This window comes from Astatotilapia calliptera, chromosome 18 (genome assembly GCF_964374335.1).
Source record: "Astatotilapia calliptera chromosome 18, fAstCal68.1, whole genome shotgun sequence".
In the NCBI taxonomy this organism is placed as follows: Eukaryota; Metazoa; Chordata; class Actinopteri; order Cichliformes; family Cichlidae; genus Astatotilapia; species Astatotilapia calliptera.
In genome coordinates, this window is record NC_137439.1 from 34816834 (window position 1) to 34841093 (window position 24260).

Consider the following 24260-nt stretch of genomic DNA (forward strand, 5'->3'; position numbering starts at 1 on the left):
TAATAATTCAATATGACCAATAAGAGCTTGTGGCTTTGTGTTTTAAAATTTGAAGTAAAAAATGGCGGATATAATTGAAGGAAACTGTTTCCAGGGCCTACTCCGTGGATCGGCTTCCTCCGAGGCGTGGACGTCTATCAGCAGAGAATGTACCTTCACCTATCAGCAGAGAATGTCCCTTAGTCTGTAACACAGTCAAATATATTCTCAAGTAATATTCAAGTATGCCATTCAGCGTGTTAGTACGAGCTCGGGAGCAGCTTGGGAGAACAAGAAAACAGAGACTGCTTTAGATTGTCTTCCCAAAGTGACTCAACTTTATTCACAAGTACAACAGTTTATATAGAGGGTAAAATTCATGAGACAGCAGATTATCAGTTTAAACCAGTACAGACCAAGATAAGGCAGCGTCTTCCTGCCCTTGGGTGAAGAAGCATCCTTTGTGTAGTTTATTAGTTCAGCTACAATTGTGATTATCTCAGCGACATATTTTCAAGGCACAAAACGAAGAGTTCGTACATTAGTGAAATCTGAAACAAACCATTTGGCCTTCAACAGGCGTCTAAAAGATTAAGAAACTAATGTAGCTGAGGGAGTGATCTCTGTGGTATTTCAACCTTGTACTAGCCTGTGATTCTCACACATCAATTCTTGGGTCAAAGAGAAAAACACTGAAACAAAGGGGCCTTATTGAATGACAGAGTTTTCCTGCATAATGTCACTATAAAACAATATCCAGTAAATGCTCCCATGGTACTAAAATACCTAACAATAATTGCTATGAGACTGTTAATATTCCAAAGGTGTGATATTTCGATAGCGAATAATTACACAATTGTTTGTTTGTGAATGGTATGTTAGTTTGTGCAGAGTCTCTAATGCCCATAGGTGTAAATTTGAAGAGAGACACATTTAAAACACACCGCAGCTTCAAAAAGTCTGAAAATAAAGTAGGTTGAGAGGACAGTAATGTCTTACTGCCCCTGTGCCCCCCACTTACTGGAACAGAAAATAAAAATCTCCCCATACAGCTAACAGCACACTGCAATAATCATAATCCCGGCTCACCGCTTCAGCAGGCTGTTATGGCTATTATGACTCATCTGAGCGCAAACAGACATCCCTGTTGTCATTACAGATCAAACTTGTGAGGAATGCTCACCATTCCTGCGCAAATGTGTCATTTTTCTTAATGCCTGCGTGTGGAAAATAGATATTAGGAAACAGCGTCTTCAGTTCTTTTAGTTCTTTCACCTGGTGGACTCTTCGCCTACAACAGCAGTGCTGGGTCAGAACGGATTCCTCCCATTGAATCCCTTAAATGATGGTACCTTTCTGTTTGTGTTGGCTCTCGTCACATGCTGACGTAACAAACAGTGACAGACATCTGGCGCAGACGCTGAATAGCCCGCATAATGACGCGCTGATGGAGCAGCTTGTTGAGCCGGCTCCAAACACTCAGGAGCTTGTGTATCGCAAGTTGAAGGCTAATGTAAAGTTCATATCCTGCTAATCGCTTTGGCTACTTTTACACTAAGTTGTCTTTTAAGTAGTAGAAAAAGAGCGGCTCAGAGGAGCTGTTGGTCTTTACAGATAAATTAGAGGAACTTACCTGGAGGAGATGCTTGGTGTCAGCAGTGCGGCTTTAGAGTTTTAGCACTTCCCAGGTAACTTAGCTCTAAGGGTCAAAATCAAGTCCTGCGGTTTCACGGCAGGTTTAAGGTTCTTTTCTCGGACTTTTGAGACGTCGTAGTTTCTACATGCCGCATGTTTCTCTGCTTGGATCAGGTGCACTGACAAACTCCACCCCTTTCCACCCGTTGCTGTTTCAACACAACTCCACCTTAGCAAATAATGCTGGCTGTACCGGTCTAACTGGGAGATCAGTAGTACTACTCGTGAAATTTATGACAAGCCACAAGACACCTCATGCCCCTTCAGCATTACCACTATAACAACACACATACATCGTTTTAGAAAAGAAAATGCAAAACAGTAACTGATAAATGTCTGTCAGCAACTCATTGAAATCACAATGTGAAAAACATGTTGATAAAGCTTAGAAGATCATTAAAATGAAAACAGGTTGTTGCTGGCCTTAAAATGAATAAAAAAAGTCGTAAATTCACTCCACATTTCATTTTTCAAACACTGCTACTGATGAACAAATCTTACCTGCTCGTTTGTGCAGTCCTGATGTCCTATGATAATGGTTTTATGTTGAGGATATTTTTGCCTCACATGGTCCAGGACCTCTTTCTTCCTCTCCACATGTGTGTGCTGCATTATGAGGCTGTCCATCTGGCTGTGTCTGCTGCTGCTGTTATTGGTGGGGTAGCTTCGAGGTAAGGTATTGGGAGAGCATCGATATGGACTGTAGGAGAAGTCAGGGTTAGACAACAGGCTTCTGGAGGTGTGTTCTTTCTTCTGTAGCAGACAGTCTATGCTGTTGTCCCCCACAGCAGAGGCAGAAGAGGCTCTCGAAGGGGAGATACTTGGATCTAAGTTGGAAGGATGAGAGGAAAAAGGAGTGATGGTAGAAGGAAGTGCAGAGAGAACGAAGATTTACAGGAGAAAAAAACTTATATGACAGGATGACTTTTTTCAGTTCTCAACTTTGAATTTTCAGTGTATCAGAGTTGATCGCTACCATTCTCAATCTAACGCTCTTCTGTAGATTCTTGCGTGGTGGTGTCTCTGTGGTCTTTTTATGTCTTTCCTCAAATCTCTGTTGTGGGAATGGCTGTAGCTCAGGCAGTTGAACAGGGCATCTATTAATCAAATCCCTGGCTATTCCAGTCTGAAAGCGAAGTATTTTGGACCATTTTTCAGGTTCAGTGCCCTAAATTAAACACAGAGAACCAGCTGCGCCTTGTAATTTTTTAAATGTTTGAAACACTATTATTTCTCACATTTTGTTCATTCAACTAATAGTCCTAATAGAATGTAATATTTAAATTATAGTTATCCATTATACCCTGCTGCTTCCTTATGTTCCATCCTTTCAAAATCTTTCCAGAAATAAGCAAACAGTCTCACTGAACTAATATACGATGGAGCTAAAGGCGCCATATGAGCGCATAAATTGTTGACTTCAGTCAGGTTTTTTAGTCTTAAATTGTGATTAGCTTCACTGATGACCTATGATGCCTCTATGAAATTTGTTTACCAATATGACAAGAGGTCAAGACTAGAGTAGATTCAGCAGAGACCTTAATTCAAGTTCAAATTTTATTTGTCATATACACAATCATACATAATACAATATAAAGTGAAATGCTTGTTGCTGTGCAAAGCCTGACCTTAAAAAAACTACACATAGACATAAAAGTAAACAAAACGAAACTAGAAATGAAACTAAACTAACTAGAAATTTGCATAATATACAAATTTAAAATTCCAAAATTAACAGTAAAAAATTACAGTAAAATTGAAGGTAAAAAACAATATTTAAAAAAATAGAACGTGCAAAAAAAGTAAATTTAAGAAAATATAAAAGTGTGCAAGTTGAGAGTGTGCAAATAAACAGTGTGCAGTGTAACAGTTTGAGGTGGAATAAACTGTTGCTGATGTATAGTAATGAGAGAGAGAGTCCAGTCCTACACCTGATTCAGGGACCGAATAGCCTGAGGGAAGAAGCTCCTCCTCATTCTCTCTGTTTGGCCTCCTCACTGTTGAGGTCTGGGAGGACTTCAGGCGAGCAGGTGGAACAGACAGAAGGGAAGCTGAAAACGAGTGGCGTGTATGAGGGGGTGAGCACGCATGGAGAAGATCAGATAAATATGGAGGAGCAAGGTTATGAAGTGTTTTGAAAGTAAGAAGCAGGATCTTGAAATTGATATGGAGGTGAACTGGAGCAGATGGTGATCTGTGAGTAAGTAGTTAAGCAAACCAGAGAGATAAGAGGTTAACCAGCTGAGTGGTATGTTACTGATGCCAAAAGATGTTAATCTATGAGGAAGGATGCAGTGACAGACAGTATCAAAAGCTGCTGTAAGGTCAAGGAGAAAGAGGATAGTGATGAGTCCAGAGTCAGCTGCAAGCAAAACAATCATTTGTGGTTTTTACTAGAGCTATTTCTGTACTATGAAATGAATGATCACCAAATAGAAACTGTTCATACAATTTATTTCTAGTGAGGTGTCTATGAACCTGTGCAGCTACTATATTTTTGTGAATTTTGGCAAATTTGAGGAAAGGCAAATTTAAAATTGCTCTACAATTATTCAAATGGGCAGTGGATTGAGTTTACGCTATGATAACTTTTACTTACTAATAATAGAAGATATTTGAATTATTATAGGAAGTTCAAAACTGGATAGAGAAGATAACAGTTGAGTAGGAGAAAACATGCAAATAGAACAATTGACCACAAGAAGAGGGCAACTGTGAAGATTAACAATTTTGGTATTTAAAAAAGTCCATAAATTTGTTACAGACTGCAGCAGAGTGGGTATGTATGGCAAAGGTATCTGGAGGTTTAACAATATTATGTAATATAGAAAACAAAGTACGAGTATTTTCATCAGTGCACTTAATAATAGAAGTGTTGTAAGATGATTTAGCATGATAAATAGCTTCTTCATAATGTTGTATATGACTGAGATAGATATCCTTAAGTCTTAAGAATAGTACGTCCATTTTTGCTGAAGACACATTCCAGGTGGCGGCCAACAGCTTTGAGTTGGTGAAGTTCAGATGAATATTAGGAGGCAGAACGGGAAAAGGAAGTTCTTCGACTTGAAAAATATAGTAGCTGTGCAGGTTCATAGACACCTCGCTAGAAATAACTTCAGAATGGAGGAATGCAAGAGGTTTAGTCATCTGTGGAAGCTGAGGCATTTAAGGTTGGTAAATGACTAATGCAAACGCCTTACCTAGCAGACAATTTAAATACAGGTATAGGTTCAGAGAATAAAAAAACTTCTCTAACTATATTAAGCAATAAGTATAGAGAGAGAGCAGCAGCAGCCAAAATGCGCCAGCGTCCACTCAACGCTCTCGTGTCTCCACAGAAGATCCAAGCGGTCAAGGAATGACCATTTCCCACCTCCTGAAAACAGCTTCAACGCTTCCTCAGCTTTGCTCATTTTTATCGCTGTTTCATACGAAACTACAGCCAGGTAGCTGCACCACTCACCACTTTCACCTCCACCAAAAAACTCTTCCACTGGAGACCTGAAGCTGAATCAGCTTTCAAAAAGCTCAAACATCTGTTCCCCTCAGCTCCTGTTCAGATTCATCCTGTCACCACTAAATCATTTGTTGTTGATGTGTCTGATGTTGGAGTCGGAGCGATGCTTTTGCATCACTCTGGACCCCGAGCTACAACCCTGTGCATTGTTTTCATGCTGTCTCTCCCCCGCGGAGCAAAATTGTAATGTAGGAGACAGAACTGTTAACTATAAAACTGGCCTTAGAAGAGTGGCATCATCTGCTAGAGCGGGCTGAACTTCCATTCACTGACAATAAGAACCTCACTTACCTCAAGACAGTTAAATGCCTGGATGCCCACCAGGCCTTGTGGTCCTTATTCTTTGACTGTTTCAAGTTTGCTATGTCCTTCCATCCAGAGTCCAAGAACACCAAGGCAGATGCCTTGTTCCACTAGTACGCCCCTGACGCAGATCCCTCAGAGCTGTCAACTGTGCTACCTGCCTTCTGCTGCGTGGGCCTCATCTCTTGGGGGATTGAGGAAATGATTCGGCAGGCTCTGCCAGATCCAGGAACTGGGCCCCTGGGCTGGCGACATGTCCCCTCAGCAGCATTAGCTTTGGTACTAAGCTGGGCCTACAGGTTTTCATGTCATCATGAGGTAGGTCGGACCATCCCTCTGCTGAAGCGTCACTTCTGGTGGGGAATGACAGAGAAGGATGTGCAGGACTAGTGCTGGTCTGTGCTGGCAGCAAGACCAAAACTCAGAAGCCATTGGGCCTGCTTCAGCCTCTATCCATACCTTCTTGGCTATTGTGGCAGGACGTAGGCGGTGGTGCCGCGGCTGGGAAGGCGGACGCACCTGCGCGGCATCGCAATCATGCCTCACCAGCTTAAGAGTGGTGTAGGGTCCTGTCATGTTGTTGTTGTTGTTGGTGTGTGGCTGGCAGTTGGAATGCTGCAGCCTAGTCGTGTGAACAAGCTACTGTGTTAATACAGAGATGCTTAAAAGCATAAACATGCCGTGGTTTATCACACCCCTGTTCCCATATTTCTCTCGTTTTTGTCACTGACTTACCTGTCTCCACAGGAAAATCAGTAATCCCTTCTGTACTTGACAGATTCTCTAAGGCAGCACACTTCATTGGCCTGGACAAACGCCCCACAGCCACAGAAACAGTGAAGCTTGTGGTATATCACATCTTCAAACCTCATGGAATCACCTCGGAGATCACCTCGGACAGAGGCCCCCAGTTCACCTCATAGGTTTAGAAATCTCTCTGTTCTAGGGGCCCAAGTCAACCTCAGCTCCAGTTACCACCCAAAGACCAACAGCCAGACAGAACGGCTGAATCAGGAGTTGGAATCCACTCTCCACTGTGTCATCACTCACAACCTGTCCACCTGTACCTCAAATCTCCCGTCGGTAGAGTAGGCGCACAATGCACACACCTCATCATCCGCCGGTCTCTATTTGAAGCGTCACTCAGCTTGCTTCCAAAGGAGGAGGCTGACATCACAAATCCTTCACTCCAGCACCACCTCCGGGACTGGCGCAACGTTTCGGTCAGAACTCTGGAAGCCTTGCATAAAGCTGTCAACCACCAGCACCACTACTCGGATCAGCTTTGGACACCAGCACCCCAGTACACCCCTGGAAAGAAGGTATGGCTATTCCTCTCAAGTCAAACTCCCGTAAACTGAACCATGGTGCAAGATGGTTCATTGGGCCCTATGATATCGACACCATCATCTCTGCCACAGTTCTGGGTCACTTTGACCTAGCATTTTCAGTTTCTTGTATTTTGGTATTTTTCTGTATTACGGTTTATTTTCAGATTCTTTAGTTGTCCTGTTTTGAATATGATAGTCCTACGTTTCAGTGTTATTCTGAGTTTGTTCTTAGGTTTAGTTCAGTGCCTGTCATGTTTCCTGTTTTACTTTGAAGGTCTGTGTCTCATATTAGTGTGTCCGGTGTTACTCTCCGATGTGTTGTCATTATGTTTTATTCGAGTCAGCTGTGTCCTCATGTGTCGCCACTTCTCCTGATCACCTCATGTGTATTTCTGTGTTTGCTCAATTATCTTAGTTTTTCCCAGTGTAGGTTTTCAGTTAGCTCTTACCCATGTTTGCTTCCATTTGAGTAGTATTCATGTCAGCCACAATAAAGGCTCGTTTTTGGTTTGTAACTGAAGTTCAGTCTCCTCGCCTCTGTCTGCTCCTGGGTCCACTCACTCACTTCACTCGGTCTGCCCCACGCCTCGACCGTAAAAATCTCACCATCCGCTGTCAAACTCAAACTCCCTACATCTCTAAAGATTCATCCCGTGTATCACAGGTTATGCCAGTACTCAGCCCATTACTTTCTTTTCTTTGTGCTACAGCTCTCTGGTCATGAAACTGCTCCACTCCTCAGTTAAGCTTAGACATCAGATCATACTTCCAGCATTTGCCACCCAGCTTCACGCGCCGTCTCCCGGAATGGGGTTTCAATATCGCACCTACCTGCCCTCTTGTTACTACTCCTCACAGGATCCCTTGGAACTCAGGTCAGCCCTCATCGCGGACCGTCACCCCCCCACCCCCCCAAAGCATCACAGACTCTTCCTTCAAACTAAGCCATTCACACTTCACTCCTGGATAAGTAGTTAACAGTTCCCCGCTACCCACCTCTCCTCTGTTCACAGTTCACTGCATTAGACCATTACACCCTTGCCATGTCTAGTCACCAAGCCACGAGTCCCTTGTTGAATTTACTCTTGCATTCACGTTCTGTAAATAAAGCTTGTGTGTCTGCTGTGTCTGCATCGGGCTCTGCCTTTGAGTCCACCATCACATACAGGCGCCTTTTGACAGATGCTAAAAATACTCCATGTATATTTTAAAGACTTCACAAAGCCTGCAGCTATTAACCGCTGCTCCTCTGCTCCTCTTTGTAGTTTTCACAGTTTGCTGAGATGAAACAATATCTTTTACTTGTACATGTAACTTCCCCCCAGTATCTTCACTGTAACTTGATTGCATGACTTTAATAAGCTTTGGCATTACACAGGCCAAGGATTGTTAGTGGAGTTTAAATGTCACTGATTCAGCCCTAACTCCAACCTACTCCCATAGCTGCTGAGAATGATGCCATCAGTATAGATGTGTGGCATTTCCATCTACTCCTCACATCTACAGGCTCCGACATACACACATATTGTGTCGGATCGGTAGTCCATTGTGGCCGACCTGCCCGTTGTGCTCGTGTGTGCTGTTTTTTGTTAGTGTCTCCTTGTGTTTTTGTTTTTCTCTCGCTCCTGGATGTTTTGGTCGCCGATGCAACTTCTCAATCTGGAAGTGTCCAGTGCTGGAGGTAGCCGGACCTGCCGCTCGTCACCCCTCATCAGCTGTGCTGACTGAGTCAGAAGAGCAACCTATTTAGCAGTGCAGCCAGGCTCCAGTTAACGCTGGATCATTGAGTTAATCCTCATCAGTACGGCTGTGATTAATCATGTCTGAACCTCGCTTATTGTTTATCTGTCAACGTGTGTGTGTTTTTGTTGTCAGGAATTGGGAGCAAAGAGTGTCTTTCACGAGAGCAGATTCACGGGAGAAGTACGAGAGAGGAGCCACGGGTCGGAGCACGGTAAAGGATTGTAAAACAAAACAAAACCAACAACGACAGCACAGCTGATTTACAACACAGGTGAAACATAAGAAACACTCTGATTCTGACTGTACTCACTGTTACTTATAAATACTTCGTACAGGTATACCTATTTATCTTCATGTTTCGATGGAAAATATTACAATTATATAATTATAATTTATATAATATATAATTTCAAAATGAACTGTTTTCTGTTTACCAATTTTCTTCATTATGATTTCAGTTATCCCATGACAACTGTAAGTAATCTTGATCAGACTTTCAGGTAGCACAGAAGGAGACTGGCAGGTTAAAACAATGTCAGCTGACAACCATAACAGTTCAGTGCACTAGCATGAGGATATATGTTTATTCAGGAGTGTTTATACACTCCTCAAAAATTATAGGAACAGTTTTTATTAGAGTATATCATCAAGTCATTTACACTTGTGGGATGTTAATGTGGTCAGTTAAGTAGCTGGGGGGATTGTTAATCACTAATCAGCTGCTTTGGTGTTAATGAAATTAACAACAGGTGCACTAGAGGGGGGAAATAAGACAGCCCCCTCCACTCCCCCAAACAGGAAAGGCTTTACATATGGAGGACACTGATATTTTTCCCTTCTGGTCTTTTCTGACTGTACTTTTGCATTTGGCTCAGTGTCACTATTGGTAGCTTGGCCTGGACACTCCAGAAGTTGCACAGTGGTCCAACTCCTCCAAGGTGGCACATCAACATGTGCCATTGCCAGAAGGTTTGCTGTGTCTTCCAGAACAGTCTCAACACCATAGAGGAGAGATAGGAGATAGGAGGTTCCTCAAGAAGAGCTGGACAGGATCATAGAAGGTCCTTAACCTATCTGCAGGACTGGTCTCGGCTCCTTTGTGAAGGAGGAACAGGATGAGCACTGACAGATCCCTACAAAATGACCTTCTGCATGCCACTGGTGTGAATGTCTGACCAAAAATGTGTTTTCAAAGTGCTCCTTTAGTATTTTTGAGCAGTGTACATTGCTGCTTCATAGTTCAAATATGAAATTGTCATATTTCAAACAGCTCTATAGTCTGTCCTGTATTAGGAGAAATATGCAAATTAACCAGCGCACATTAACGCATCACATCTACACATCGTAGGTTACATTAAAACACGTATTAGTGTGTGTATTGTGTCATCAAGTATGTTTTATAAGTTTTTAGAAGTGGTAGAAATGGAAACTTATGTTTAAAATATTTCAATGTTTATTTTGTCTTTTACCTTGTCATGAGTTACCACAGTAAACCAACTCGTAAATCTCCAGTTAAATAGTAAAAATCACAGTTTATCACAGTTATTGCAGTCCTTTCAAGGATTTCAAGGACTGCAATAGTTTCCATGTAGAAATATACAACTAAATATCTTGTTTAATAACTTTGATCCCTGGCTGCTCTAGTTTGCATGTCAAATATCCTTGGGCAAGATTCTATTTTTTGTTGCTTGTATGGCCAAAAATCGTTGAATAATAATGGACACCAGTACTTAACGAGCATAAGTTTTAAATTCACCCATTTCTTGTAGTGTACAGATACAGAGTATATTTACGTCATCTTCTTGACATTTAAACCTGTCCTGGAGCATTGTCTGAAATAAGGACATTTTGTCTGGTTAGATGGAAAATCATTTTCTAACATAGCTGGAAGGATTTGTTTTTTTTATTGTGAGTGGACAAAAACATTTTCTTTAAATGTAAACACTATGATACCTGAACTTTCTTTGTGTAAAAACTAAAAATGAAACTAACACATTCATATGTGATCAAGTTTGGATTTGTCACCTTGCTCAGTTTTCTTAATATAATAGCACTACAAAATAAAAACACACGCACAACATCGTATATCAGCTTCACACATGCAGTTTAAACAAAAGTAAAAATTCTGTTAATCAGCAGTATTGATCTACAGTGCTATGAAAAAGCATTCGTCTCTGTCCTGATTCCTTGTTTTTTCACATTTTTATCATGCTTGAATGTTTCAGTATACCAAACAAATTTTATTATTAGACAAAAATAATCAGAGTAAATACAAAATGCAGATTTGATTGAAATGGTTATTTCATTAATTAAGCTATCTCAAAGTACCTGGCACCTACCGCTGACATATCTATAAGTCTGGAATGTTCTAATGAATCTAATGCTTTGGGACTACAGCAAACCATAGTGACAGCCATTATCCCACAAATAGAAGAAAATTTTAAATAGTGATGAACCTAGGAGTGTCCAGCCTACCAAAATTGCTCCAAGACAACACCAATGTCTCATCCAGGAGATCTCCAAAGAAGCCATAACCAAGAAGAATTGCAGGTTTCACTTGCCTCAGTTAGATTCAGAGTTCATGATTCAACAGCATGAAAAAGAATGGGCAACAATGGCATCCATGGGAAACCACGAAGGCAAAAAACCACTCCTGACCAAAAGGAACATAAGGGCTTTTCCTATATTTGCCAACATCATCTTGGTGATCTCCAAGAAAATATTTTGTGTACCGAGGAGACAACCTTTTGGAAGGTTTGCATTACATCTGGTGTAAAACAACACAGCATTTCATATAAAGGTTATAATACTAACAATCAAACATGGTGGTGGTTGTATGACAGTCTGATGCTGTTTTGCTGCTTCAGGACCTTAATGAATTGCCATAAATAACAGAACTGGGAATTCAGCTCTCTACCAGAAGATCCTGTAGAAGAATGTCTGCACATTACGTCCTGACACCCAAGCATGCGTAGGTTATTCAGCAGCACAATGATCTAAAACCAGCAAATAGACTAAATGGTTCAAAAATGCACAGGCATGACCTTAAATAGCTCATTCATGCTTGAAACCCTACCAAAATGGCTCAATTAAAACAATTCAGCCATGAATACTGGGCAAAAAATTCCTCCGCAGTGATGTGAAAGATTTACCAGTTATCACAAATGGTTTGTTGCCACCCTTGCTGCCAAAGGTGGCACAACTAGGTCTTAGGTTTAGGTTTATTTTCTCACACAGGGTTAAGCAGGTTTGGATAGCTTATATCCCATAATAAATTAAGTCATCATTTAAAAACTACATTTTGTGGTAACTAATGTTGTCTTTGTCCAATATTAAATTAGTGTGATGATCCAAAACATATAAAATATGCCAAAATATGCAAATATGTACATACATTGGGGTTTCTCATAGTGGACGAGAGCCTTTATTCCCTGTGCCTTCGGGTCAGGGAACCAGCCTTCTTGGAGTACCTGGGTGGGGTGCTTGAGGGTGCTCTGCCTGGGGACACTGTTGTCCTACTGGGAGACTTCAGTGCTCATGTGGGCAACGACAGTGAGACCTTGAGGGGCATGATTGGGAGGAACGGCCTCCCGGATCTGTTCTGGTCACTGACATATGTTCTGGTCACTCAGGAAAAGAGAGAGACTGAGCTGTTAACTGATCACCACCTGGTGGTGAGTTGGATCAGGTGGCAGGGGAGGATGCTGGACAGACCTGGTGTACCTAACCGTATAGTGAGGGTGCACTGGGAATGCCTGGCAGAGGCCACAACAGCATTCTGAGGGAGACTGGGGACTGGTCCAAACCATGTTCAGCACCTCCGTTGCCCTGAGCGGCTGCAAGGTGGTTGGTGTCTGTCATGGTGGTAACCCCTGAACCAAACGGTGGACACCAGAGGTGAAGGGAGCCACCAGGCTGAAGAAGGAATCCTATCGGGCTTGATTAGCCTGTGAGACTTTGGAGGGAGCTAATAGGTATTGACAGGACAAGCGGAACACAGCTTGGGCAGATGCTGAGTCAAAAACTGGAGTGTGGGAGGAGTTCAGAGACACCATGGAAAAAGACTTTCAGACTGCCTCGAAGAGATTCTAGCAAATCATCAGGCAACTCAGGACTGTGTATAGTGCAGGTGGAACGCTGACTTCAACTGAGAAAATTGTCAGGTGGTGGAAGGAATACTACAAGGACGTCCTTAATCCCACCAAAATGTCTTCCAAGGAGGGATCAGAGTCTAGGGTCAAGGGGGATGACTGGCCAATCTCTGGAGGCAGTTAAACAATTCCTTGGTGGCATAACCTCTGGGGTACATAATAATAATGTTAATGTATACTGCTGATAGATGAGAGGCATCTGGAATGCTGTATGCCAGGAGGGAACGAGACTTCGATTCACTGAACCACACCAGGATCTACAGCAAAGACTTTGGAATGCCAGTCAGAGTGGAAAAGTGTAGTCGGATGGTAACAAAGAGAAGGATGGTAGTCAGAACAGAGGGAATTACATACCAGAAGGCAACAATTGCATACAATGTGGATAGCTATGAAGAGGCCGCTAGGAAAGCTGCACCAATTACCTACAGACAGTCCTAGTCCTGAGGGGTCAGCTGAATGGGAAGAACAAGATCTGAATGCTACATCCTTCCTGATATCAGATAAAGGAGGAAATAGAAGCCACTGAGATCAAAACCAGAAAACTCCTTAACATGCAGGGAGGGTTTCAAACAAAGTCCAGCACGCTGAAATTCTACACTAATTGTAGAAGGAGGCTGAGGACTGGTAAGTATCAGATCCACAATCCAGGGTGAAATGATAAAGATCCATGAGTACATCAGGAATATAGCCAGAAAGCACAGAGGCACTAATCATGGCAGAAGAAGCTCTAAGCCCAAGATCGATAGAAGCTAGGGTCTACCACACCAGGCACGACCCCATGTGCAGGCTGTGCAAAGATGACCCTGGGTCAATCCAGCACATAACAGGAGTGTGCAAGATGCTAATAGGCAGGGCATGCATGAAATGCTTACAGGAATATCATCAGGAAGAAGGAACACAAGAAGCTCAAGAAATACCAATGACTGAAAGAGAAACTCGAGAAGATGTGGAGGATGAAGGCAACAGTGGTCTCCCATAATCAGAACACTGACCATGCAGTGACCCCCAAACTACTTGAGTGGCTCCAAGATGACATTATTTACACGGTGGAGATTCTCCTCAACCTGTGGCTGGATCACCCTCTGAAGGAGCTTCGCTGCGCAGTTGAAAGCCGGCTACAGCGGCTCTTTTCCAGCCTTCCATGGCTACTGGGATTGCTTCCTCCGATCGCACAGGACTTCATCTTTAACACACCAAACCTTCATCCAGCCACTACTGCTTCGCTGCCCGGCCTGCCGGAGGATGTTCTGTCCGGCCCGTTGGTCCAGCCTTCGAAAAGGAAGTGGCACTCACGCCGTCGATGCCCCTCGCTGTCAGTGCCCCTCGCTGTCGATGCCCCTCGCCACAGTCAGACCCCGGGATTTCAGATCGGCTGGCTGTGGTGAGTAAAAAGGACAATTTTTCTGTTTCGGACTTAAATCCCACACGGCTTGCCCCGTAAATCGTGACAGTTTTGCATTTTTTTAAATGTTTGAATGAAAAATGTTATATACACTGATGTTGGTCCACTCTTCGAGTACTTTCATCTAACACAATGAGAAAAACACAGTGAAGTGGAAAGGGAGTTTTTTCAATTTTACTCAAACAAGTCTGACTTTTAGACCATCAGGATGAAGGATTTTAAAATGACGGCTTATATATCCTTTCAAAACAAGTCAACATTCAGTAATATCTTATCAATAATAACAACTTATGATACAAGCTGCTCTACTGGGAAAGTGCGTGCATGTGTTTGGTTGGACATGCAGTTACTTAGCTCAATGACTGGAGAAAACTGTGACAACCCATGATCTTTAAGAACCATAGACTCAGATTACACCATCAGCATGAAGAGACATTTACGTTGTACTTTATACAGGACAAACAGCTTGTGCTGTTGGGAAGCAGTGATCTTTTATGTAGAAAACCCCACCTCATTCCCACCCCAGCTCTGATTTTCCTTGCATTTGATCAATGCCATCTGACTCTCAGTTAATTAAAAGCATTTTGTATACAAGCCTTATATTCAGAGCTTCAAATATAATTGAACAAATCAGAACTCAGAAATAAACTGGTAAAAATTACCGTGTTAATGCAAATGAATCTGCCATCACAGTCAATGCGATTAAAAATTTTAATGCAATTAATGCATCTGAAGTGCAGAATAACTCAAAATCCCTGAATTTTTTCTGTCAACGCATTTCGGGCAGTTTGTTCAAGTAGAGTTACCATTGCACATGTGCAAATGGGCAATTGATCTGGTAGTGATGGGCAGCTGCACCAATCATTTCAATATGGAAGATGATAAACGCACATTGGCCCTTGATGGGAAATTTGAGTATTGAAAAAATAACAAGATGGAACAGTTGACCGACATAAAGTATTATGCACATTGTGCAAGAAGGAATTTTCTTTTCACTGAAGCACTTCCAGCTTAAAATATCACATTGACGTATGCTGCTAGCACTTTGGCCAATGCGTCACCCAGCTTGTGACAAACCACTCACGGAGCATCGGGGACTCAGTAAGGCTACGTCGGAAATATTGACAGACACAATTGAGAAGTGCATTACAACAAACTGCAGACCTATTAATATCGTTGCGCCTACATAGCTTTGGTTCCTCGTTTAAAGTGCCTCCCCAAGAGTGGCAGAGAGAGTGGATAAATGTATCCAGAGTTTTTTGTTAACATGGACGCGCAAGATGTTCAATAAACATGTTAAGTGCGTATATTTTCCCTTTTTTCTCAAGTATGTTTGGTCATGCAAAATGAAATGCAATTAATATAGAATAAAAAATTTCACAGGAGAGAACCTGTGCTAAAAGATTGAAAACTATTCAAAGTCTCTTTGAATTTAAGCATACATTCTTTGTGTTTATTCTGCATTTATTTCATTATATTGCATAAATGTCTGTTACAAGGTTAAATATAACATTGAAAAATGTAATTGCAACCAGGCTATTGATCAAGTAATTGCAATTAATCGCGATTAATTACAGAAAATTGTGAGATTCATTAGTCAATTTTTTAATCTATTGACAGCACTAAAATAAACAAATTATTTTTCAGATCCAAATCTCTGGAACCCTTAGATTTCAACTTTTCCTTTTTAGGTTTTTAACAGCAACCGTCTTCAGGTGTTTGCTCATTAGTCTTTACCTTACAACATAAAGCACCTCGAGGCTGTTGTGAATTGGTTCTATGTAACTAAAGCTTATTTGAATTGAATTGTTCTGTCTTTAGACAAAGCCATCCCACTGGGATGGGTGTAGCTCAGGTCATTTGCTAATTAGAAGGTTGGATGCCTGACTGCTCCAGTTTACATGCCAAATATCCTTGGCCAAGATACTAACTATCCCCACAAGCTGCATGTCTTTGGACGGTGGGAGGAAGCCGGAGTACCCGGAGTGAACCCACGCAAACACGGGGAGAACATGCAAACTCCACACAGAAAGACCCCGGCCTGATGGTGGAATTGAACTCAGGACCTTCTTGCTGTGCGGCAACAGTGCTAACCACCGTGCCACCGTGCTGCCCACCGTCCAAAGACATGCAGCTTGTGGGGATAGGTTAATTGGAAAATCCAAATTGCCATTAGGAGTGAATGTGAGCACGAATGGTTGTCTGTCCCTGTGTGTTGGCCCTGCGACAGACTGGCGACCTGTCCAGGGTGTACCCCGCCTCTCGCCCTATGACAGCTGGGATAGGCTCCAGCGCCCCCCGCGACCCTGAAAAGGATAAGCGGAAGCGAATGGATGGATGGATGGATGGAAGATACTAACTAGTGATGTGTCGGTCACGAACAAAAGCGAACGACAGGAGCCGGCTGTGTTTTTTCTCTCTCAGCCCCTCTCTCACACAACACGTGAGTCTTGGTGCTTGTGCTGAGCAGAGGGGGGAAGGGTGGTAGTTACACTTGCAGTAGTACACAAACAGAGCAGGAGTAAGAGAGAGAATGAGAGCCAGGGGCAACAACAAGAGACAACACATTAGAAAGGTATAGTAAAGAAAATCAGTGACATCAAGAAAAGAAGCTAAATCTGGAACCATTTCAATTTTACTGACAATACATAGGCAGAGTGTAGAGTCTGCAAGAAAACAGGCACCTGAGAACTGTCCACCCATCAGTGTAATGGGAAGATAAAACAGCTAGTTGAGTGTGATATTAATGAAGGTGCCAGCCAGTGTGTCCTGCAACTGTTGCGGCTGCTGCATCTACAGCATCTTGCAGTATATCACCACAACCACCTGGGACAAACAATGTAGCATGCTGCATCAGGCCAGTGATGTTCCTGGGCCTAGAGCACCGTTCGTCTGACATTCAATGCCAGATAAACAGTGGCCGAAAATGCACCACCAGTTCAGTCAATTTCAGCAGGAAGTCCAGTCGGAACGCTGGGAGCATCAGCCACTGTTGGGAGGTGCAGCAGGTGATGCTGGAATGCTCGTGAGCCCCACAAACAAACTGTTCAAAGTAGTGCACAGCTGCAGCCTGATGCCCAAAAAAAAAGGGTACATGACAGGAAAACCCAGTTCAGTCTCTGTGATGGTGGGTAAGTCAGGGGGTGGGAATGGAAATAGAACTAAAGGCCCTAAGCAAAGTTTTCCAATCACTAGCAGTAACAATGTTAGACCATTTAAACTGAGACCATTTAAATGCCCTTTAGTATGTCATTCTTGTGGGCAGGCAGAGCTGTTAAAGCCTGCTAAATTGATAATTATCTGATACAGATGTTTACAAGGGTGGGTATTCCAAAAGAAATCCCGACAGACCAAGGATCAAACTTCACTTCCAACCTGTTGAAGGAAATCTATAAATCTTGGGAACTTACTGGAGCCAAAACAAGTCTCTACCATACGCTAACTGATGCACTTCATGAGAGGTTTAACAAAACCCTGAAATCAATGTTGAGGAAGTTTGTAAAAAAAAGCTCAGGAAAAGACAATGTCAGAGGTCCACTGGACATACACGAGGAGGTTTGGGAGGGGGCCAGATCTGAAGTGCTCTTCCCTCTCTTATGGGTTGAAAATAAGGGTTTGAACAGTTTCAGGAACTTGATGCATTCTCAATCAACCAGGTAAGTAAATCGTAACGTTTTGAAAAACGCTACGTCCAGATGAACAGAATCAACTTTTGGAGTTTCAGTAACTGGCTCATAGGCTCATAGGATGTGATGGCTGCCTTTTTATCCATTTGTGGATGCACCTTCCTGCCTCTGTAATGAAGGTGTTTATATTTCCACAGTGTTTTTTCTAAAGGAAGGAAACCTTCCTCCAAACGGACAGAGCAGTGGAGCCGCCAAGGGAAAGCACACGATTAAAAAACTGTATAATTAAAATATAATTTATTATATTTAAATAGTTAAAAAATGTAAAATGAATTAAAACAACCCTGGCCAAGGGGTAACACAATACAAATCAATAAAACACAACATTAAAAGTCCAGTGGCATCCGGCACGGTATAAAAGTCACAAAGAACTAAAGAAATCCAGCGAAGTGGTGTAAAAAGGAAACCCAGCGGAGTCCTCGCCTTCCTCCCCGCATTCCGCGTCCCGGTACGCTGGAGAAAGGGAGGGAGCGGCAGTCACTATTCTTTTCAGGCAGTTTTCATTCGTAAAAAGGGGATAAGTCGAAGACTTACCCCGGGTGGGCAGAGCTCTCAACTCCGCCCGCCGCTTCTTTAAAACTGCAAATCAGCACCAGCTCTCCCGCAGTGCACAGGCTGGGCTCTTGTTGCTACTGCCGTCCGACTGTTCGCTCCGCGTCCCTAGTCGCTGGTGCTGTATCGTCCTTTCCTGGAACGCCAAGCTCCAACCGTCTTATGTGTCACTCTTTTCGTGCCGCTCTCAAACCTCATGTCAGGCCTCATGTGTCACGCCATGTGTCACGCCTCTGTGACTTCACCCTGAAGCCTCACGTCAGGCCTCTCAGGCCTCATCTCTTAAGCCTCCGTGTCACTCCAGGCTCTCGTGGGTTCCCGTGACACTCATGGGTGCCTTCATGCTTCGGTCCTCTCTTGCCTCTCGGTCGACTCCTTCCTGTGGTCTGGCAGGCCCTCTTATTGGCCTCTCTGGGATCTCTCGCAGGTGTGATCAGTTTATTATCAGGTAGGGATGGAGTCTTTCCAGGACAAGTCACCAAATAAATACCATTAAAACATGCAGTAAAACTCATAAAAATAACCCAATGTACAATATTAAAACATTAAAAAGATAAAACACAACAAAAACATGCACAGTAAAAAAACTTAGATAACTTGTCCCTTTCCACCCCGTGACACCTCTTTGTGGTACCACAAATATTGCGCCTCCCTCCATCAAACCGCATATTTCTTATCTCTGAAAATAGCTTGTGTCAGGGTCCTGGGTCTCCTGATCCAGTGTTTTCAGTTCTTTGTGATTTTTGTATTATGTAAAGTTCATTTATGATTTATTCTATGGTTCCTAGGTTTTGATCCCTTGCCCCTCATGTTTCTCTGTGCCCTCTGTTCTGTGTTTAGTCTTCTACCCTGCTGGAGGGTCTGATGGGCCGCTTCAGCCGCCGCCTGTCTTCGCTGGAGGGTCTGAGGGATTCATCCGGCCTGCAATATCACTATCTGCAGCTGCCACGCTGCCGTCTGGTCCTGCGGTTGCCACGTCACTTCCTCGTCCACGTCTAGCATGGCTGGCTTTTCCACAGTCATCTCCTCAGCATCACTGGCCACTTTCCAGGCCGCTGGCTGGATGCCCTGGCCATCGTGGAAGGCCTCCAGAACGGTTTCCACGTTGCCGCCGTTGCTTCCCGCACGGTCGGCCTCCAGAACTGCCCTGTCGCCCCTGTTGCCGTCCGCACGGTCGGACTCCTGTGTTTCCGTCCTCCAGGTCGGCCCCCTGAATTATTTATGAACTGCTCCCTGCAGGCACTGTTTTTTGTGGACGTTTTGTTTTTGGACTTCTCTCCCTCTCTCTCTCCAGGCTGTCTCTTTGTACTTCCTGTGTTACGTTTAAGGTTCACGTCTTGGTGTCAGCGTTTTCAGTTTTGTGTCCTCCCCGTCCTGTCAACTGTAATTGTCCTCAGCTGTGTTCCCTGTGTGCTTTCACTTCCCTCATTACCTTCTGTGTATTTATGTCAGTTCCCCTCAGTTCCATGTTGCGTCGTCCCTCATGCTGTGTGTTTCCCAGTGTCTTCTCGTGTGCATTAGTTCTATCAGTTTCCCAGTTTAGTTTAGTTTAGTATCCTTTTCCCCTGCCCGCCAATACAGCTGTGGTTTTTTGAGTTTATTCCTTGTGTCAGTGAGTTTGCGTTTAGGTCCAATCCCTGCACATAGCCGTAACATGACAGCTTGAGCCTAGCCCCCTTCTTTGGACAGGAGCTGCTGCTGTTCCTGGGCCTAGAGCAAATCCTCCCATAATAACTTTCTCAATTTCTGTAGCTTTGCTCTCAGGTCCAGAACATAATACATTTTATTTTTCCCTGGGCTTGAGCGTTATAAGCAGTTTTCTTTAATAATGTCCAGTATGCTCTGCGGCTTGCTACTGATCAATAACTCAAAGGGAGAAGACCCCGTGGAGGCCTGTGGCACTTCACCAGCCTGTCAGTCTGAGGTTGGCAGATGCTGGTCCAAAGACATTTAATGCCCAGTAATTCATACAGGTCCTTTAGTGTGCAAGACATGAAGGCTGTGCCCTCATGCACTGAAAACAAAAGCAGCAATCTCTATTGCGTTCATTCTCATGAATGAACATACGAATCATGGTCTTATTCAGCTTCCAAACATATTTAATGCCCAGTAATTTCTACAGTTTAAGTGTGGGAGACATGAACAATGTGCTCTGGTCAATCAGTAACACTTACGGGATGCTTACTGAAAGATGAGATGACCTGAAACAGCACCACACTTTTCGCAGAAATGGTGCACACCAACACTACTTTGGGATATCGTGTTGCATGCTCCACCAGAACTAATACAAAGAAATGCGCTCCTGTGAAATGGCACAATGAGCTCCATTCCAATGCACTCAAAGACGACCTCTGGGGCTAGGGGGATCATCGGCGATGATGGGCGGTTCCTGCAGCCGGTTGAGTTGTTGCTGCTCCACTGATGCCTGCTCCCAATACATAAACAATTTTGCCAGTTCCAGTACTGACTGTGTCGATCATGGGTCCATTGTCCCACAACTGGGTTTTGGCATGACTGTGACATCGCCGTTGAATTCCTGATGAAGGTTCTCAGGGCCTTGTTGATTGTATACAGTTCTATAGCTCTAGTTCTTCCAGTAGGTGTTTTGCCCCTGTGGTATTCCTGCCAATTCATTTCTGTGCCTCTCCCATGTGCCCTGCCATGTGACTGTTTATGCCAGTAGATAAGCAGCAGCATGCTGGATCATTTGAAACATAACAGTAAATGTAACATAAACTGCATTACAATATTTAAGACGAGTGATCACAAATATATGTAAATCTCTCTCTGTTGTGAAAAGAGATCGAAGGTTTGACTTTAGATAGCTGCCTAAGCTGAACAAAAGATATTTCCCTTCGCCATACTTATTTGCTTTGTCCTTTTTAGGCACTGGTTCAATTTTCACCCCAAAGTTGTTCCATCTGCTTTGACACAGGATGTGAGAGGCTCCAAGTCCAGGCCCCAAATACAATGACCTCTGTTTTGCTATCACTAAAGACTAATGAAATCAGAGCCAGAAATGTTCTGATACCCTTAAATCCTTCTAACATAGGCCTGAGGGGGTTAGGGTGAGTGTGTTTCAGTGGTAAGTACGGTAATGCACTGTTGGAGGAAGCCGGAGTACCTAGAGAGAACTCACACAAGCATAGGGAGAAACATGCTAACGCCACACAGAAAGGCCCCGGTCACATAGTGAAATCAGGACTTTTGCTATGAGGCAACACTGCTAACCACAAAGCTACCTTGCTGCCCATCAATGTAATTGTGGGTCTTTAAAAAAATGCTTGTACTTACTGAATAATAAAGTAGATTATATCTTTTCTTTCTGTGCTTTTTTTTTTTTTTTCAATTTTATTTGATCGGTTGCATCTGTAGCATAGTGTTGAGCCAACACAATTTTCCCTTACAGCAAAGACAAAAATGAGCCAGGACAGGGTCAGTGACTGTTTCAAAGCAGTAGCACAATATGAAGCGAAAGCCCTCTAGCCTTTTGGCAAAGCAGAGTCTCTGGTCTAGGTAATTATTTTCTATTAGTGTCAGTGTCATGTTTTTCTAATAACATTTATAGAGTGATAACATTATCAGAAGAAGAACATCTTTATTGTGTTACTATACTATTGTGCCAAAAATAAATACATAAATACAATAAATAACAAAATTTATCCTACGGCTTTCATTTGTTTTTTGTTTTTTTCACATTTGATTCTATTTCAAGCAATGCCAAAGCAATGTTTTGGAGTTATTCTTGGGCCGCACTATGAATTCTTTAATAGGTTGGGCCACGAAAGATACACCGACCCATCCTTGAAATCCGGGGTGATGAAGGATGCATTTGAATTGGGACAGCCTTCGCTGCCTGGCTGTGATGTAATCAGCCTTCAAATGCAGCCTCGGAATTGGGACAAACACAAAGACTCACAAAAAAGACATGATAACTATGTGGCGGGGTGTGGTTTGTAGCTCAGCTGCAGGGGAGGAGTGGAGTAGGGCTGCCACGATTAGTCGACTAGTCACGATTACAGTCGACGCGTTGTTTGAAGCTTTGTAAGATCCCAAAAGACGCAGGAATAAGTAGCAGGATTTAAGAGTGTAATAACGGACTGAAACAGGAGATGGCAGCACTGCATGTACAAGGATGCCAGCTGGCGTTAAACAACGAAGAAGAAGAAGAAGCTGTGTCCGGTATGGTAGCTGTGTCCAAATTCAGGAACCGTGCGGCCCAGCTCAGTTTCCAACAATGGCGGCAGCTAGTTAGTTTTAATATTACTCTTATTATTCTTTCTGGGTCACAAAATAAACTTTTAACATATTTTCAGGCGAGAATGTAGCTGTGTAAACCTCAAATATCTGCTCAGTTTATCAAGACACTGCATATTTTCAAAAGCGCTCCGACGTTTTCGGAGACGTCTGTTACCCACTAGCTCGATAGCGAGCCGGGGGCAAGGCTAACTAGAGCCGTAAGAACACCGGACTCCCAGCAAATCGTTTTCAAACCCACCGCCCTCTTTCGCTACTCAGGTTAAACATGATATATGAGTCACTTAGATAACTTAAAAATTTTATTGTTTGGCTTTTTTCAGTATTTTATTTGTTCCTGAGTAAATCGGTTTGGCTGAGATTAAAGTTATAGTTTTTGCACAGCTGAATAAACGTCAAGCAGACAGCTGATCATCAGAAGTGTGAGATGCTCGAGAATTTACTCCGGTGTCCTGTTATATTTTAGAAAGCAAGGAGTTTATTAAACTTCACCGAAACAATCTGCAAATTTCATAAAAATGAACTATCATCTTGTCTTTATTGTTAGTTAGCACAGACCTTAAACACTTAAAGCTGTAAGCTAATGATAGTTATATAAGAGCAGATGCTGCTGGTGCAATAAGCTGTAGTTTTACGTCCAATGGATGATGATCTGATTAGTCGACTAATCGCAAAAATAATCGGTGACTAGTCGACTATCAAAATAATCATTTGTGGCAGCCCGAGAATGGAGCAACGGGTTCAAGGGTGTGGTGTCAGGGAAGCCTGGCCCACACAGCTGTTTTCCATCACCCTGTCATGCCTCCCTACTTCAGTAGGATGTCGGGACCTGACAAGAAAGGTGTGGCACGGAACAAGGCACCTGCACAGGTGCGAACATAAACATTGCAAATAAAGCTTCCATGTACCATCAGTGCTTTGTGCCTTGGGTCCTTTATTCTCACAAACAAATTATGGCATTTTCCTGCAGACTTCTTCCACCCATGACAGATCCTCAAGGACAGTATCCTAAACCCAACTATTCTCTAGTTTGGGAACTTTAATGTCTCAGACCAAATGAACTTACAAGAGACAAAACAATTGTCTGTTCAGAAGTGGATATTAATGAATGGGCATCCACTACTAGCTACTCTGTTCTATGCACTTGAGCTTAAGTTGTTTATTTACTTTGTATCCCTATATATCACTAATTTAGAACCAGCAAACTTCTGCATGGTAAGGACATTACAGTGTCTTAGCTATCACACCATTAGACTTTCTCCCTAAGAACCCCCTAACATGAAGTGCTTTGGTGGCAGTGGGAAGGAAGAAACTCCCATTTACGAGGAAGAAACCTCCAGCTGAACCAGGCTCAGGGAGGGGTGGCCATCTGTCATGACTGGTTAGGAGTGAGTGGAAGAAGACAGGACAAAGACATGCTGTGGAAGACAGCCAGAGATTAATAATAACCAATAATTAAATGCAGAGAGATGTATAAACACATAGTGAGTAAAAAGGGTGAGGAAGAGGAAACACTCATTGCATCATCCCCCAGCGAGCTACACCTATTGCCTTAACTATATGCTTTGTCAAAAAGGAATGTTTCAAGCCTAATCTTAAAAGTAGAGAGGGTGTCTGTCTGGAAGCTGGTACTCTAGAAAC

At 43.0% G+C, this 24260-nt stretch overlaps 1 protein-coding gene across 4 annotated transcripts in view; it reads right to left on the minus strand.

The window, feature by feature from the left end:
• The window catches only part of LOC113010981 (sickle tail protein homolog), a 96020-nt gene that overhangs the window by 68127 nt on the left and 3633 nt on the right, over positions 1 to 24260 (minus strand). For 3 of the 4 annotated variants that reach the window (XM_080292725.1, XM_080292724.1, XM_080292722.1), the window contains exon 2: positions 2176 to 2501. In XM_080292725.1, the coding sequence (XP_080148851.1) occupies positions 2176 to 2501 (326 nt within the window). Of the gene's footprint in view, positions 1 to 1612; positions 1817 to 2175; positions 2502 to 24260 lie in introns of those variants that run through there. The other variant, XM_080292723.1, reaches the window with a different exon arrangement.